At 39.7% G+C, this 17,889-nt stretch overlaps 1 protein-coding gene across 4 annotated transcripts in view; it reads right to left on the reverse strand.

The window, feature by feature from the left end:
* Nucleotides 1–7,169, reverse strand: part of RPRD1A (regulation of nuclear pre-mRNA domain containing 1A) — a 58,441-nt gene extending 51,272 nt beyond the window's left edge. For 2 of the 4 annotated variants that reach the window (XM_045528007.1, XM_045528009.1), the window contains exon 1: nt 6,825–7,169. In XM_045528007.1, the coding sequence (XP_045383963.1) occupies nt 6,825–6,975 (151 nt within the window). In that variant the 5' untranslated portion in view covers nt 6,976–7,169. The remainder of the gene's footprint in view (nt 1–6,824) is intronic. The other 2 variants (XM_045528008.1, XM_045528010.1) reach the window with 1 other exon arrangement.
* Nucleotides 7,170–17,889: the final 10,720 nt, after the last annotated feature.

Below are 17,889 nucleotides of genomic sequence, written 5' to 3' on the forward strand. Positions count from 1 at the left end.
AAAAAATCAATGTAACTGAAAAACCTCTAACAAGAATGACAAAGAAACAAGAGGGAAGACATAAATTATCGATAGCAGGAATAAAACAGGTATATCACTACAGACTCAACAGACATCAAAAGGACAAACAGGGAAGGCTGGGCATGATGACTCATGCCTGCCATTCCAGCTACTTGGAGGCTAAGGTGGGAAGACTGCTTGAGCCCAGGAGTTCAAGGCTACAGTGAACTATGATTGTGGAACTACACTGTAGCCTGAGGAAGACTAAGACCCCCATCTCAAAAAAAAAAAAAAACAAGGATAAACAAGGAATACGATGAACTCTAAACATAGAAATTTGACAGCTTAAACAAAATGGACCACTTCCTCAAAAATCACAAGCTACCACAACTCAGTCAATATGAAATAATTTAAACAGCCCTATAACAATTAAGGATATTGAATTCACAATTTTAAAACTCCCAAAAAGGAAATTTCCAGGTCCAGATGGTTTCCACCAAGAATTATACCAAATGTTTAAATGATTTTAAAAATTCTACATAATCTTCCAGAAAGTAGAAGAGGGAACACATCCCAATTCACATTATGAAGTCAGTACTATGTTACCCTATATTAAAACTCGACATAGTACCAAAAAAGGGAAAACTAGAGAGCAAGAGCCCTTATGAATACAGATGCAAATATCCTTAACAAAACAATCAGTAAATGAATTTCAGCAATATATAAAAATAATTATACAATGCAGATAAGCTGAAAGTATTCCAGGAATGCAAAGCTGGTTCAAGATTATGGTACTTACAAGTTTTTTTATTGTTTGCCCTTTCCACAAGACTATAAATTCTAAGGTCAGGGAAAAACCTTGCTTTCTTTATCAACATAACAGACAATCAATAAATACAGGGTGAATGAATATACTTTAAAGGGCTTAGGCACTTACAGTTTTGTTAAGACACAATATAAAAAACATACAAAAGGTTGGTGCAAAGGATTCAATCACTAGATTAGTAAAGGCAGTGACTCTAACTAACTGTGAAGAACTTCCTCCTATCTAGCTTGTTTTCTACAACTCTTGCAGATTTGGAAGGGAGCATATTTAGAATAGAGCCCAAATGTCAGTGTTGGTTTTTAAATTCAGGCAATTCATGGTCAATATTTCTACAGCAATGAATGTAACATGTAACTTAATTATATGATGTATATTAACAGTTTTATAATTTAGTCAAATACTAAGTCATTTAGAGTTTAAAACAGTCACCTTCAAAGGACACTCTTAGGAAAGTAAAAAGACAACTCACTAAGATAGGGAGAAAATATTCGCAAATCATGGATCTGATAATGTACTTGTATCTGGAATTGTATTAGGAATACTTACAACTCATTAATAAAAAGACAAATTTAAAAATGGGCAAGGATCTGAACAGACATTTCTCCAATGACAATACACAAATGACCAATAATCAGATAAAAATAGGCTCAACATCATTAGCATCATTAATCATCAGGGAAATGCATATCAAAACTATATTAAGGTACCACTTCACACCCACTAGGGTACCTATAATTCAAAAGACAGGTAGTAACAAATATTGGCAAGGATATGGAGAAATTGGACCCTCCATTTCTGGTAGGAATATATAAAACTGGTAAAACCGTGGTGGAAAATAGCCTGGTGGATGGATGCCCCAATTACCTTCACTTGATTGTTACACATTGCATACTTGCATCAAAAGATCACATGTACCCTAATAAACATTTTTATTATATACCCATAATAATTAAAAATAATTTTTTAATGGAAAAAAGAAAATAATAGCCTGGTGGCTCCTCAAAAGGTTAAACATAGAGTTCCTATATGACCCAGCAATTCCACTCCTCAGTATATACCCAAGAAAAATGATAACATATCCACAAAAAACTTGTACATGAATGTTCAAAGCAGCATTATTTATAACAGCAAAAAATAGAACTCAAATGCTTATCAATTTATGAATAGGTAAATTCATATAACAAAATATTCAGCCATAAGAAGGAATGAAGTACTGACAGACACTGTAACATGGATGAGCCTAGAAAACATGCTGACTAAAAGCAGCCAGCTGCAAAAGACTATATATTATACAATTCCATTTATATGAAATGGTAAAATAGGCAATTCTATAGAAAACAAAGCAGTTCTCTAGGGTTAGAGAGATGAAGGGACTGGGGGATGACAGCTAAAAGGCTTTTTAGAATTTCTTTTTGGGTAATGAAAATGTTCTAAAATTGATTTTAGTGATGGTTTTACAACTCTATGAATACACTAAAAACTATTGAATTGTACATTTTAAATGGATTAACTACATAGCATGTGAATTATATCTCAATAAAGCTGTTAGGAAAAAAACAACAAAATGGGTCACATTTTTGGCTATGTATTTATTTATTGCACTTATCAGGGAAATTATATGCCATTTAGATCTTTAAAAAGGTCTTGGGGTTTATGCTTCCAAACAAGTAATCTTTCTTAAAAGGAGAAAAACATAAGGAATGTAGTAGAATAAGAGGGGGAACCTTCATAAATAAATTATTACTGTTTCTGACACATACAATTTTACCTACTCATTCTTATATCTTGAACAGTAATTTCTTCTACTGTCATTTTTATCTTCTTTATACACTTCTAAAAACTAAAGAGTGCCTAGCTCAATACAAAAATGTTCACCCAATTTTCCTTAGCATATTTTCAAATGTGATCAATTCCTTTCATAAATACTTGGAGAAATGATGTAAGGATTCAAGATATCACAGTAAAATGGCTAAAACAATGCCTGGTACTAAGTGACTGCCATTGTTATTAAACTACAGGAGATGAGGATCCTGAAGCTGATGAGCAAAACTGCAAGGAAGGGGGAAAACACAAAGCCTACCCTCTCTCTACAAAGGCAGTCATGTGTCAAGAAAAGGAAATCTTTTGCATACTAACCCAGACCAACATGAGGACTGCAGAAGCAACATGTTCATCACAACCATTACTATCAACACTATCAGCACCATCACCATCCTCAAAAGCATCTATTTATGCCTCTAATTATTTCTAAGTATGAAGCATTTAAGCATATGGAAACATACTCAAACCCAGCTAACAGCACATCATATCTTTTTCCCACTTTTGTACCAGTTTTTTTTTTTTTTTTTTTTTTTTTGAGACAGAATGTCACTTTGTTGCCCTTGCTAGAGTGAGTGTCGTGGCGTCAACCTAGCTCACAGCAACCTCAAACTCCTGGGCTTAAGCGATCCTACTGCCTCAGCCTCCCGAGTAGCTGGGACTACAGGCATGTGCCACCATGCCTGGCTAATTTTTTCTACATATATTTTTAGTTGGCCAGCTAATTTCTTTCTATTTTTAGTAGACACGGGGTCTCGCTCTTGCTCAGGCTGGTCTTGAACTCCAGACCTCGAGCGATCCACCCGCCTCGGCCTCCCAGAGTGCTAGGATTACAGGCGTGAGCCACCGCGCCCGGCCCAGTATTTTCTTAAATATATGAAATATTAGGTAGCACCGCTCCCATTTCCTCTTTCCTTACAGTAGCCACTGTCTTGAATACAGTGTTTTCCATATACGTGTTTTAACTGTAATTATATGTATTTATAAACAATAGATTATTGTGCATGTTTTCAAACTTCACCAAATAGCATATTAGTCTGTTCTTTGCTTTCCTTAGCTCAAGATTTTATGTGTTTGTTGTTTTTTAATTGGTCATGTTATTTCCTGTATCTCTAGTTCATTCATTCATGAAACTGTTGGACATTATTCCATTTTATGAATATCACAATTTATTTATCTATTCTCTAACTAATGGAATGTTTACCTTGTTTCCAATTTTGTTATTATAAGGCTATAATTTGGGAGGCTGAGGCAGAAAAGGATTGCCTGAGCCCAGGAGTTTGAGGTTGCTGTGAGCTAGGCTGACGCCATGGCACTCTAGCCCGGGCAACAGAGTGAGGCTCTGTCTCAAAAAAAAAAAAAAAAGACTATAATAAACATAGTATCTTGAGCGTGGTACTCACTTCTAAAATACATTCTTAGAAAGACAACTGCTAGGTCAAAGGATATATACCCCCAACTTCATGAGGTTGCTAAGCTGATCTCCAAAATTGTTACACCTTTTTACACTCCCACCAAGTGGTGTTAAGAATTTGTTTCTCTTCACCCTCAACAATTCTTGATATTATCATACTCTTTAATTTTGCCAATTGATGAACATAAAGTGGTGCCTCACTGGTTTATTTTTTCCTGATTTGTTTTTTGCACTTGCAACAATACCCATTGATATTTTTTCCTGATTTGTAAGATTAAGTATCATTTATTGGTCTTTCAGCTTTCCTCACGTGAAATGCCTGTAATTAGTATCGCCCATCGGAAACAGCCATAGCTGCCTTGGCAGCAGTGGACGGCGGAACAGAAGGCCCAAATGGTGGGGAGCTTGTACTCTGGTTCCCTATGTCCTAAGAGGGCCCTCTGCCATGCTGCACTCTCCTCTTCGCTAAAAGCAGCCCACCCTGAAAGCCCAAACTCCTGGTGACCCATAATTCCCCCAGAACCCATCAGTCCTCCAAGGCTGCTGCAGTCTGAGCCGGTGCTGGGGGGCATTGGCTGTGGATCAGCGGTGTGAGCAGCACAAAGCCAGGTCTATGACTCAGATCTCCCCTCTCTAGATTCAAGGAAAACACATCTTCCTGGGATCTGGGACAGCAAAATCTGCTGCCCACCAAAGTCAGCTCTCTTCTTTGTCCACCCAGCAGGAGTTAATGTTTCCCAGAATTCTATCTTTGTTCTTTTCTTGTCACTTTCTTCATTCTCCTTAGAACCTCCTACATGTGTAAGTTTCCACTACCATTTATATTCTGATGGCTCCAAAATCTTTACAACCAACCCCTATCTCCGGAGAAACAAGCCCCTATTTCTAATTAATTAATTGATTGATACCTTCAAATGTTAAGTTGAACTACTTTAGTAATACTCATCCTTGTCTCTCAAGCAAGTTCTTTTTATAAGCCATAATGGTACCAGCATCGTCCCAACCAACCAAGGCAAGAGCCAAGGAGTCAGAGTCTTCCCTCTTCCTTACGGCCCTTACACATTTCTGGCCAACCAGCCAAGCCCTGTTGAATTCATCTCCTTAATATTTCTCATGTATCTCTTCATCTGTCCATCCCCTCTTCCAGACATTCAGAGATATCTAGCATCTGGCTTACTATTTAACAAAAGCAATAGAAGAAGATTTCAATATGGGGTTTACACTAATGTACACAAAAAGACCAAGTTTATAACTAATTTACCCTATCAGCCTCAACTCAGTGAAAAATCCTTTCCTTCCAGTTAATAAAATACAAGGGACTTACTTAAATGATGTTTACAAAAATGGTAAACAAAACAAAAAACCCCCAGTATTGCCATTTTTCTACTGATTTGTATTTTAATGGCTCTTAAGTCTGGATATCACTCTCTAATTAATTATGTGTGTTTCTAAATGCTCTTTCAAAAACAAAAAAATAGGATAAACTTATTGTTGATTCTGAATCTAGTAAAATGTAGAAGCAAAGCTAATTCCTGACTTCCCAAAGTTCACAGCTACTTTTCAGACCTTTATATCACTGTTTCTCAAAACTTTTTGTCCACTCACAGATGAATTCTTCAATGAGAGCCAATACGCATACACTTATACATAAACTGAAAAATAGGGCTGTAAATCAATTTCTTCTAAGGGATGACATTTTCTTAACCGGAAGCAAATACAAAGGACAAGGACGGTTTGTCTCCATTCTACACAGTCAACATTTTGGCTCTCATATTAATACACCATACAGCTTTCAGGGGGGCCAAGCATCTATTTTGATTACTAATGGTTAAAACCCTTAACACTTTAAATAAACACCATATCTATCAGGATGTTTGAAACAAAAATGAAGAGTGCCCACTCCACCCAATGAATGAATACAAACTCAGACTAAGCAAATGAAATATTTTTATTTTCAGTCGCACTAACATACAGTTTTTTACAGATACAGTCACTCTGCAGAAGTGAACCGAATCTGGACATTTTAGTGACAGACATCTGCTCAAAAAAGTTGACTTCATTTACAGGAGCACTATAAAATGTTCTGCAAAATAAAGATGCTGCACTAGAGGAATATACTCACAGAGCAAGAAGGGACCTTGGATCACTTAACCTAAATCTCTCATTTTCAGGGGAGGCATCTGCAATCCAGAAGTTATAAGAAACTTGCCCCAAATCTACAAATTCAGGGTTCTTTCCACTGCATCACACATCTCATGTTAGACTCCCCAGCTCTAAAACTGATTCCTCTATTAATTTTGCAAGACTAAGATGATGTGTTATAGAAATGACGGAAGTAACGCCCATACCCACACCAATCTTTTCCTTTCCACCTCCTTACCTTTTCCCTCCCATATCCTCCATTATACTCCACGGAATGAAAAAAATACCTAACTACCTGAATTTCTAGCCCTAACTGGGTGTGGACTCCCAAGCCCTTGCTACTGTTTCTGTGTTAAGTTAATCGAAGTTTTGTTTTTTTTAATTCATTCCTTTATTCCTCCGAAGCGCCGACTTTGCAGAAGCGCGGTGCGCGCTGCTCCTCCCAGCCCGCGGACCACCGCGCGCGGGCACCGAGACAGCTCCCTCCCCTCGCCAGGGAGCCAGGGTCACCCCGGAGCGGGGGCCGCTGGGGAAGCGGGGCTCCCGGGAAGAGGACAGGAGGTCCCGGGGCGCCAGGGAGCCGGCCAGCGGGCGGGGAGCGGCCGAGAAGCACGGGCGACTCACCTTTCCGCAGCTCCCGCTCCCACACGGTGACGATGGGCCGCGAGTGCTTGCGGTGGTGGATGAGCCACAGGGACAAGGTCTGCACGCTCTGCTGCGAGTTGCTCAACTCCGACAGCTTCTTCTCCAGCGCCGCCTCGGAGAAGGCGGACATCCCTCCGACACCACGTCCACGCCGTCCCACGCGGTGGGGCCGAGGGGAGGAGAGTTTCGCCGCCCTCGTTGCGGCCTCGCCCCCTCACCCCACCCTTCCCCACGCCCTCACCACCGCCGGGGCTGCCACATCCGAGTCCGGCCGCAAACCATCAAGATGGCGTCTGACCGGCAGTGACGTCACGACCGACCCACGCCCCGCCCCTCCCGCTGCAAGCCCTGTGGAAAGGCGCGACGGAGAGGCGGAACCGCGCCACGGAAGGGGCTGGGCCCAAACAAGTGCAGGGGCCTCGGCGGGGGCGTGACGCCTGGGTCAGGCCCAGAGGGGGTACACAGGGATCGCCAGACCTGGAACTCCCTACCCCCTGGGGGAAAACTATCTCTGCCAAGTAAGCAGTGATTCCGTATCTCTCCATAGGCGTGTAAATTGGTATCAATCGGTGCAGCCACTTTGGAAGACAGTTGGCATCATCAGTTACATTTGAAAATACACCTTTTTAGCAACTTCACGAATTGCTGTCAATGCTAGAAAAACAGCAGCATGTTTGGACCAGGAGCTGATGCTAGTTGTTTGGTAGAACGCAGTAACAGGAAAAAATTGGAACATTCACAGCAGGTAAATGGCTAAATTGAGATACATCCATATTCCAGAATACATGTGGGAACTAAAATAAAATCTTAAGGCTGCCTCCCACCGGCTGACTGAATGGACCCACTCTTGGCCGAGTAGATACCCTAAAACTGAGTTGCAGCCCATGAAAAGGGAGGTCAGACCTGCCTCATCAAGCCCCCCCTCCCTTCTTGGGGATATACTTTGTGACTCATTAACAAGTCTAAGGATATACAAGGCAAACCTGCGGTCCTCAATTTACATAACCAATATATGGCCAGTGGCTTGTCTCTGATTAACAGACTTCCTTATCTTAAATTAAAACTTTCTGGGCCAGGCGGTAGCTCACGCCTGTAATCCTAGCACTCTGGGAGGCCGAGGCGGGCGGATTGTTTGAGCTCAGGAGTTCAAGACCAGCCCGAGCAAGAGTGAGACCCCACCCCACCCCCACCCATCCCCGTCTCTACTGAAAATAGACAGAAATTATCTTGCCCCCACCCATCCCCGTCTGTACTGAAAATAGAAAGAAATCATCTGGCCAGCTAAAAAATATATATAGAAAAAATTAGCCGGGCATGGTGGCGCATGTCTGTAGTCCCAGCTACTGGGGAGGCTGAGGCAGTAGGATCGCTTAAGCCCAGGAGTTTGAGGTTGCTGTGAGCGAGGCTGACGCCACGGCACTCACTCTAGCCCAGGCAACAAAGCGAGACTCTGACTCAGAGAAAAAAAAAAAATTCCAAGCCTTTAGAGAAAGCTTCATTTCTTTAACTAATTACAAGTCAAAGAGACTTTAAGCCCACCTATAATCTGTAAGCCCCACATCCCCTTTGAGATGTCCCACCTTTTCTGGCCAAACCAATGATGTATGCCTTCCATGTATTGATTTATGATTTTTACCTGTAAGTCCTGTCTCCCTGAAATATATAAAACCAAACTAACCCAACTACGGTGAGTCCACTTGCTCAAGGCTTCTTGGGTGTGGCTCTGGGCCATACTCCTCCAATTTGGCTCAGAATACACCTCTTTAAATTATTTTACAGAGTTTGGCTTTTTTCCCATTGACACATGCATCAGTTTAAGTTGCAGAAGCAAAAGTACTGTATACTACTTGTTTTGTTTTGTTTTGTTTTGTTTTATTCTTTTTTTTTTTTATAGAGAGACAGGATCTCACTCTTGCTCAGGCTGGTCTCGAGCTCTTGAGCTCAAGCGATCTTCCCGCTTCCGCCTCCCAGAGTGCTAGGATTACAGGCATGAGCCACCGCTCCCGGCCAATACTTTTTTTTTAAAGGTATGTATTTTATATGAATTCAGAAGTATGTCATTGCATAGTAAAGGTCTGGAAGAATACATATGAGGTTAATAGTGGTCTCAGGGAGAGGATCAGATTTGGAGCCCTTAAGCTGTGTCTACATTGTTTTCTCTTATTATAAGAGGAATGTGTTCATGGATTACTTAAGCAGTTAAAATTAACTTCAGAAATCTCATAATTAATCCAGCACATTTTGACATTGTACTTGTCTTAACTATGCTAATTCACAAAGGAAACAAAAAGAGGGATGCTGTCATGTTCAAAATATACAAGAAACTTCCAGAAAGATACATTAGAAACCACGGGAATTTCTAATCCATCTTTTAAAGAGAGTTATTGAAGAATTTTGCACCAAGGTAGGCATCAAGTGTGTTTGTTTGACTATAGGTACAATTTATCTTTCCCATTTTTTATGTCACTACAGCTTGTGGTTCAGAGATAGCTCAAGAGGTGAAGTAACTATCTTTTCTTCTCTCACTCCAGTATCTACTCTTGTCTCTACATTCTTTTCTTTCTTCATTGTACATCCTTTTGTTTGTCCAATCTACTTAGCCTAGTTTTTAACCTAAAAGAGTCTGAGTCAACCTATCTTCTTTTATTTTTTCTTTTTTTCTTTTATTTTTTATTTCAGAATATTATGGAGGTAGAAATGTTTAGGTTACATTTATTATCTTTGCCCCGCCCGAGTCAGAGCTACAAGCGTGCCCATCCCCCAGACAGTGCACCACACCCATTAGGTGTGAATATACCCATCCCCCTTCCCCCCACCTGTACCTATCTATCTTCTGAGACCTAAATGTATCTTCAATAGTATTCCCTTCCATGAACCCTGTAGCTTCCAGAATTACTACTTATCATCTCCCAATTTATGTCTTCTCCTGAGATTCCCACTCTTCCCATTCTGTCTTCCTCTCTGTCTCAGTTCTACCTGAACTTTAAAGACCACCTTGAATTCCAGCCTTCTTTTCTTTCCCAACCAGTCCAACGTATGTAAGCTTTCCTTCCTGTGTTCCTTACTGATCTAAATGACTTATTTAGCACTTAACACTACTGGTCTATGCTTTTTATAATCTTATATAAATATTCTCTATCTCCAGCTCTTCTGTCTTCCTTGGTCAACAGTCTGATTTGGCTGCGGCTGCTCTGGCCTCCCACACATTCTGTGCATGAGTGTATCATGGCTCTGGGTACCAGGCTGTTAGATCTATATTTATTGACATTGTTTCCTATTGCTGTGTTTTCACAATATTGACTGTAACTATTTATGCCTTTAGATACTTATGACTTATTTTCATATCTTGTCTCTAAATTGGAAAGGAGGAGATAAAATCTCTATTCATAAAGACATGACCATATATATAGAAATCTTAAAGAATCCACAAAAAAATTAGAAATAATAAACATTCAGCAAAATTGCAGGATATAAGATCAACATGCAAAAATCAGTTGTATTCCTATACCCTAGTAATGAACAATTTGAAAATGAAATTAGGAAAAAAATCTTATTTACAATAATATCAAAAAGCATAAAATGCTGAGGAATAAATTTAACCCAGAACCTGTATTTAACCTATGTAGACCTGTATACTGAAAACTACAAAACATGGGTGAAAGAAATCAAAGACCTAAACAAGTAGAAAGACATCCGGTGTCCACGGATTGGAAAACTTAATATTGTTAAGATGCCAGTACTACCCAAAGCAATCTGCAGATTCAATGCAATTCATATTAAAATCCCAATGGCTTGTTATGCAGAAATGGAAAAGCTGATTCTAAAATGCATATAGAATTGCAAGGAACCCTGAATAACCAAAACAATCTTGAAAAAGAAAAACAAAATTGGAGGACTCGCACTTTCTGATTTCAAAACTTATTTCAAAGCTGCAGTAATCAATACATACTACAAAATAGGTGAACCTCGAAAACATTATGCTAAGTTAAAGGAGCCAAACACAAAATATCACATATGATTGCATTTACATGAAATATCCAGAATAAGTAAATCCCGAAATAGAAAGTGTTTGCTAGAAACTGGGGGGAGGAGCAAATGGGAAGTGGCTATTCTTTTTGGGATAATGAAAATATTTTGGACCTAGAGAAAAGTGATGGCCACAGAGCATTGTGGATGTACTAAATGCCACTGTACATTTAAAATGGTCAATTTTATGTTATGTGAATTTGACCTCAATACAAAAAAAAAGACTAATAGGAATAATAAGTTTAATCCACATTCTCCAAACTTTAATTGGCCCAAAACTACTGTGAAGGCTCTTATGTTTATCATATTTAGGATAAAAGAAAAAGAAACTAACAACTACAAAAAAGAAGTTCAGTCTTTCTAAGTTAAATAATGTACAAGCAAACTGTACATACATTATGTCTAAGTGATGCTCTACTTCTCAGGATAAAAGAAGCACACAGATGTTCACATGCAGCACAAAGGCTGCACAATAATAGCCAACAGAATATTTTAAGTTACAGATTTCCAGCTTTAAATATTCTTGTCAACTGCTGACATGTGTATTTTATGAACTAAATTAAAGGCCTTGGAGGGTTTTTTTAAATACTCTCGCTGTCCATACTATGTTAATACTCTCAATAAAACATAAGTTAGTCTTCAATAAAGTATTCCACTTTTCTCTATTCTAATAATGCTGCTAAATATAATAAATTAGAGAAACCTGTTCGGTATTTTCACCGATAGATATGAACTGACACTGCCCTCACCAGCCACCTAATCAGCTTCTACATGATTTTGGTTCAGGAGCTTTTAGGTTCTGGAAGAGATCACAGAATAGTAACCCTAATGGAATGGTCTTTAACGAATGCTGTTACCAATTTAAATAGCATAAAATTCCAAAGTGTTGATGTGATATTAGCCTCTCAAGGGGGAGCATGTGCTTAAAAGAAAAATGTACTTACATCCCTATAGATTTCTTGGAATCTTCAATATTACTGAACAGTTCCAGGAAACAAAGAAATTAGGAGCTTAGTACTCTAACTGATAACCCCCATACATGTAAATACTGCCTTATGAGGCCACTGTCATGTCAGATGATTCGACAGCACATCTTCCAACAAAAGGAATATGAATTACTGACTTTAGTTGAACAACAGATGATGTTCTATGCATGACCTTCTGATCAATGGAATCTTGACAATGAATCTGAATTTCACAGAGTAATATATTCTTCATGCTGAGTTCATCTGCCCTTGGGTAAAATGGAGTACTGAGGAAAGTAAGAAGATAACTCTGGTTGCTGAAAGCTAGGCTATAATCTTCCTAATGAAACAATTATTCCCACAGGATATAAACAGTAATTAGGGAAGCCCATTCTGTGAGTGCAGTGGAACAAGACAGAGTCAAGACCACTTTGAAACCATAAAAATTGTGAATATCTCCTTCTTATACTAACATGAATGATTGCAGCTTCCTTACCAATGACATCTCTAGCCCCCCTTAACCTTCTGGCCTCCTACATAAAAATCACCAAAGATCTACCCAATCACTCAATGCCCTTGCTCCTGATGGCACCCAATCTGGAACTGATCCTGCTGTCTCTAAAATCTCCTTAGAATCATCCAACACAAGCTGAAATCCTATAATAAGCCCTTCCCAATTCCTTCTTAATAACACATCCCATAGCTTCTGTGGTGTATTCTCTTTCTTGCTGCAGCAACTAAAAAAACCTAACTTTGTTTAACTTTATGTGGCTCTTATGGTCTTTGGCTGGTGGGCTTTAATATAGGCTATACATCAAACTTTTTTTTTTTTGAGACAGAGTTCTGCCTGTAGCACTGGCTGACTAGAGTGTAGTGGCATCATCCTAGCTTACTGCACCTTCAAACTCCTGGGCTCAAGGGATCCTCCTGCCTCAGCCTCCCAAGTAGCTGGGACTATAGGTACACACCACCACACCCAGCTAATGTTTCCTATTTTTGGTAGAGATGGGGTCTCGCTCTTGCTCAGGCTGGTCTCGAACTCCTGAGCTCAAGCAATCCTCCCGCCTCAGCCTCCCAGAGAGTGCTAGGATTATAGGCATGAGCCACCACGCCTGGCAGGACTAAACAAATAGAATTTAGTTCTTCATTTGCATATTGGACCAGATTGAGGACTTGGGTGGGAACTTTCCCTATTTAAGCCAGACCCCCTTTTTGTTCTCCTGAGTATGCTTTAATCTTACATGAAAGGCTGCTCCCCATCTACAGATTGTTCATTCTTAGAAAATAAAGCTCTCCTGTGCCTTTCCTCTGTTGACCTCATGCTCTTTAGTTAACAAGGAAGTATTCCAAAAGAAGGCATTGTTGTCATAAAATAGGACAGCTCCATGTGTGTTACTGTCCCTGAAGATCTTCCCATGGGACAAGGTGTGGAGGTGGAAGACAGTGATATTGATAATCTTGACCCTCTGTAGACCTAGGCTAATACGTGTGTTTGTTGTTTTTATTTTTGAGACTGGTCTTGCTCTGTTGTCTGGGCTAGAGTGCAGTGGCATCATCATAGCTCACTGCAACCTCAAACTCTCAGGCTCAAGCAATCCTCCTGCCTCAACCTCCTGAGTAGCTGGGACTACAGGTGTGAGCCACAACGCCCAGCCTAATGTGTGTGTTTGTGTCTGTGTTTTTAAGACAAAAAATAAATTTTTAATAGAAGAAAGCTTATAAAATAAGGATATAAAGAAAGAATTTTTATACAGCTGTACAATGTGTGTTTTAAGCTAAGCGTTACTACAAAAGAGTCAAAAAGTTAAAAATAATTTAAAAGTTTATAAAGTAGGAAAGTTACAGTAAGCTAAGGTTAATTTATTATTGAAGAAAGAAAAATATTTTCCTAAAAATTTAATGTAGCCTTAGTGTACAGTGTTTGTAAAGTCTACAGCAGGGTACAGTAATGTCCTAGGCCTTTTCAAATTCACTCACCGCTCACTCATTGACTCACCCAAAGCTACTTCCTGTCCTGCAAGCCCCATTCGCGGTAAGTGACCTATACAAGTATACCATTTTTTATCTTTTATACTGTATTTTTACTGTACCTTTTCTATGTTTAGGTACACAAATACCATTGTATTACAGTTGCCTACAGTACTCAGTACCATAACATGCTGTATAGGTTTGCAGCCTAGGAGCAATGAGCTGTACCATATAGCCTAGCTGTATAGTCGGCTATACCTTCCAGAATTGTGTAAGTACAGTCTATGATGTTTGCACAACAACAAAATGGCCTATTGACGCATTTCTCAGAGCGTATCCCCGTTATGAAGTGATGCATGACTGTTACGTACAATGGAAAATTATTCAGCCATAAAAAGAAATAAAATTCTGATACATGTCACAACACAGGTAAACCTTGAAAACATTATGCTAACTGAAATAAGCCAGGCACAAAAGGGCAAATATTATACGATCCCACTTATATGAGGTACCTAGAATAGACAAATCCATAGAGACAGAAAGCAGAATAAAGGTTACCAGGGTTGGGTGGGAGAAGGGAATAGGGAGTTATTGTTTAATGGGTACAGAGTTTCTGTTTGGGATGATGGAAAAGTTCTGGAAATGGTGGTGACGATTGCACAGCACTGTGAATGTGCTTACTGCCACTGAGCTGTACAGTTAACAATGGTTAAAATAGTAAATGTTATGTTATGCATATTTTACCACAAAAACAAAGGAAAAGACTCAATTTGAAATTTTATCAGGGAACATTTTGAGACTATACCAAAGTTAAAGTATAATGAATGGGCATGTATCCATTACCAGTTTCAGCAATTATCAACTCCTCACCAAATTGCTACCCTCTCACACACCACCCCCTCACTGAATTATTTTGCAATATGCAGACATTTTATCATCTACAAATATTTCAGAATGTTTCTCCAAAATAAATTAAGCATTTCTTTACTAAGGAATTCCTATTCTTCTTTCCAAAACCAGCTCAAGCCAGGTGTGGTGGTGTGCACTTTTAGTCCCAGCTACTGGGAGGCTGAGGGGGAGGATCCCTTGAGCCCAGGGTTCAAATCTAGTGTGGGCAACATAGCAAGACCTTGGTCTTTACAAAAAAAAAAAAAGAAAGAAAAGAAAAGAAAAAACAAAAAGCTTAGCTCAGATATCACCTCTTCTGTAAAACCTTTTCCCATTTCCCTTAGAGTCAGCATGACCCATTCCTCCCTATGTGTACCTACAACTCTTTTCCCCTCCCTCTAAAACAAGAGTTCCCACTTTGGTACTATAGGTTGAGTATCCCTTATCATAAATACTTGTGACCAGAAGTATTTTGGATGTCAGTTTTTTTTAAATTTTAGAATATTTGCATATACATGATGAGATATCTTGGGAACTGGCTCCAAGTCTAAACACAAAATTCATTTATTTTCATATATATCTTATTCACATACCCTGAAGGTACTGTAGTTTTATACAATAGTTTAAATAATTTTGTGGATTAAACAATGTTGTTGTGCATTGAACCACCGGAAAGCAAAGGTGTCACTATCTCAGCCACTCATGGACAATTGTGGTTGTTTGGCATCACCATCATTCCTGACTCTGAATTGATATGCTACCCATAACCAATCATTTTCTTACATTTATTCACACTTAAGGACTTAACAGTAAAAAAAATATGACATACATATCTGGTGCACCTGGAAAAGATATATTGGAGCTGAAGGGGACTGGGAAGGTCTTTTTTCCCTTGGGGACACTGAATAAACTATGTGCCATGTGCCTGTATTTTGACTGCCACCCATCACACGAAGTCAGGTATGGAATTTTCCACTTGTGACATCATGTTGGAAATTAAAAAGTTTCAGATTTCAGAGCATTTTGGATTTGGGATTTTGGATTAGGAATCTCCAACCTGTACTCACATTTTGAGAGAGAATTCTTTGATGTGGAAAGTTGTCCTGTGCATTACAGGATACTTAGCAGCATCCTGGCCTCCACCTACAGGATGTGAATAGCAAACTCCTTCACTCCTTGTGACAATAAAATATGTCTCTAGACATTGCCAAATGTCGCAAGGGGGGCAAAATCACCCCCAGTGAGAACTACTTCTTTAAAACTGCCATGGAGAACTGTATTGTGGATATTTGCTTCCAGATCTGTCTCCACTTCTAGTCTGTGAAATCCTCAAGGCCCCAGACAGCTTCTGGCTCATCTTAGTGTAGCCAGTGTCTGATTCTTACTGGGAGCCTCCTAGGAAGCACCCTGAAAGGCCAGGTGAGCTTTGGAAGATCTTCACAGACTTCAAGAAATTTGAGGCCATTTAGGTCTAGCCCTCTATGCAGTACCTTAATCCCTTCTAGGATACCCCAATCCAGTTATCTCCCAGCATCTGTTGAGAACTCAAGTAATTGACACTCATCTCCCAGCAGAGGGCCTCATTTTGTTAAAGTTTTTATGGGGAGCTGAAACTTGCTTACTCTCTGACTTTATTCATTATCCCAGTGATACTCTCTGAATTCTTATAAAATGAGCCTAATTTTACTTCCATGTTATAGCCCTTCAGGTATATGAAGACCACCATGATATGCATTCAGTTATTTAACAAACACATACTTGAAAGAGAGAGGAGCCACCACTGACATGGGAAACTGGCCTGGTCCTATCAGCTAGCCCCTCGATGGTATTAGGAGCTTGCCTGGCGTCACAGGCCATGGTGTTCTCCTGATGAAGGTAAACAATCTCACGTAATACCTACATCAGACAAGGCCACTCTAAGACCTTGATAAAGTGAGATGCAAAACAAAACAAAACAAAAATAAGACCAGTTTATAAATCTTATCTATGCACAGGAAAAAAATAAGGTCACTGTGTAAACCACAAAAATGCTAAATATCCCCCTTTCTGCTAATATAACTGCTGCTTCTTTACCAATTACATCCTTAGGCTTACTCTCCTTCTATATAAAACTCATTAAGATCCCCTATCAGAGAATTATTCCTGCTTCTTGGTAGCATCTGATCCAGAGCAAAGCCCCACTTCCTTGAAACCTCCCCCAAATCACCTAACCTAAGCCCAAATGCTCCTTGCTAACATTTTCGTACTGAGTTGCTCCACAATTCCTCCTGTTGTGCATCTCCCTCATTGCAGCAAGCCAAAAACCCAACTTCTTCAACTACAAGTCTGTTCCTGGAGTCTTTGGCTGGAGAGCACTGACACATTGAAAGTATGAGCCAGGCATTAGGGATATAGCAATAAATAAGACAGATGAAAAAATCTCTTTCCTTCTCAGAGCTTCCATGGAGGTAAAGAATGAACTATATATGTTAAGTATAATGTAGCATGTTACGCTATGTGCCATGGGAAAGAGTAAAGCAAGAAAGAGGGGTAGGGTGTTGGAATATTTCAGTTGGTTATATAGGAGGAGACTCACTGAGGTGACATTCTAAGATCTGAAGGAGGGGACATGTGAGCCATGAAGCTATTTCAGGTGTTCAAACAGAGGGAATGGCCTATGCAAAGGTCCTGGGACAGGAATGTGCCTCGTGTGGCTCCGAAACAGCAGGGAGAACTCATGTGGCTAGAGTGGCTGGAGTGGGCGATCACTCTGGCAGACGGTAGTAGAAAACAGTAAGAGGAGGTGTGGGGAGAGAAGAATGATCATATAGTGCCTTATAGACCACTGCAAGGACTCAGATGGGAAGTTGTTGGAAAATGTTGAGCAGAAAAATGATGTGATCTGACTTATACTTCCATTAAAATCAAAAACACTCTAGCTGTTGTGTTAAGAAGAGCGTAGGAGAGGGGGACAAAGGTAGACTCAGGGACACCAGGTACTTGTAATAATCCACTGAGAGGTGATGATGATTTGGACCAGGCTGGTTACACAGGAAGTGAGGATCAGGCTGATTCTGGATATATTTTGAAGATAGAATAGGCCAGATTTACTGACATGAGGGCAGGAGTGACAGGAGAAAAGTCAAGTTAGCTGCTAAGGTTTTCAGCCTGAGCTAAAACTGGAAGGCTGAAGTTATCCATTAACTGAGAAAGGGAAG

This window comes from Lemur catta, chromosome 16, assembly GCF_020740605.2.
Source record: "Lemur catta isolate mLemCat1 chromosome 16, mLemCat1.pri, whole genome shotgun sequence".
NCBI lineage: Eukaryota > Metazoa > Chordata > Mammalia > Primates > Lemuridae > Lemur > Lemur catta.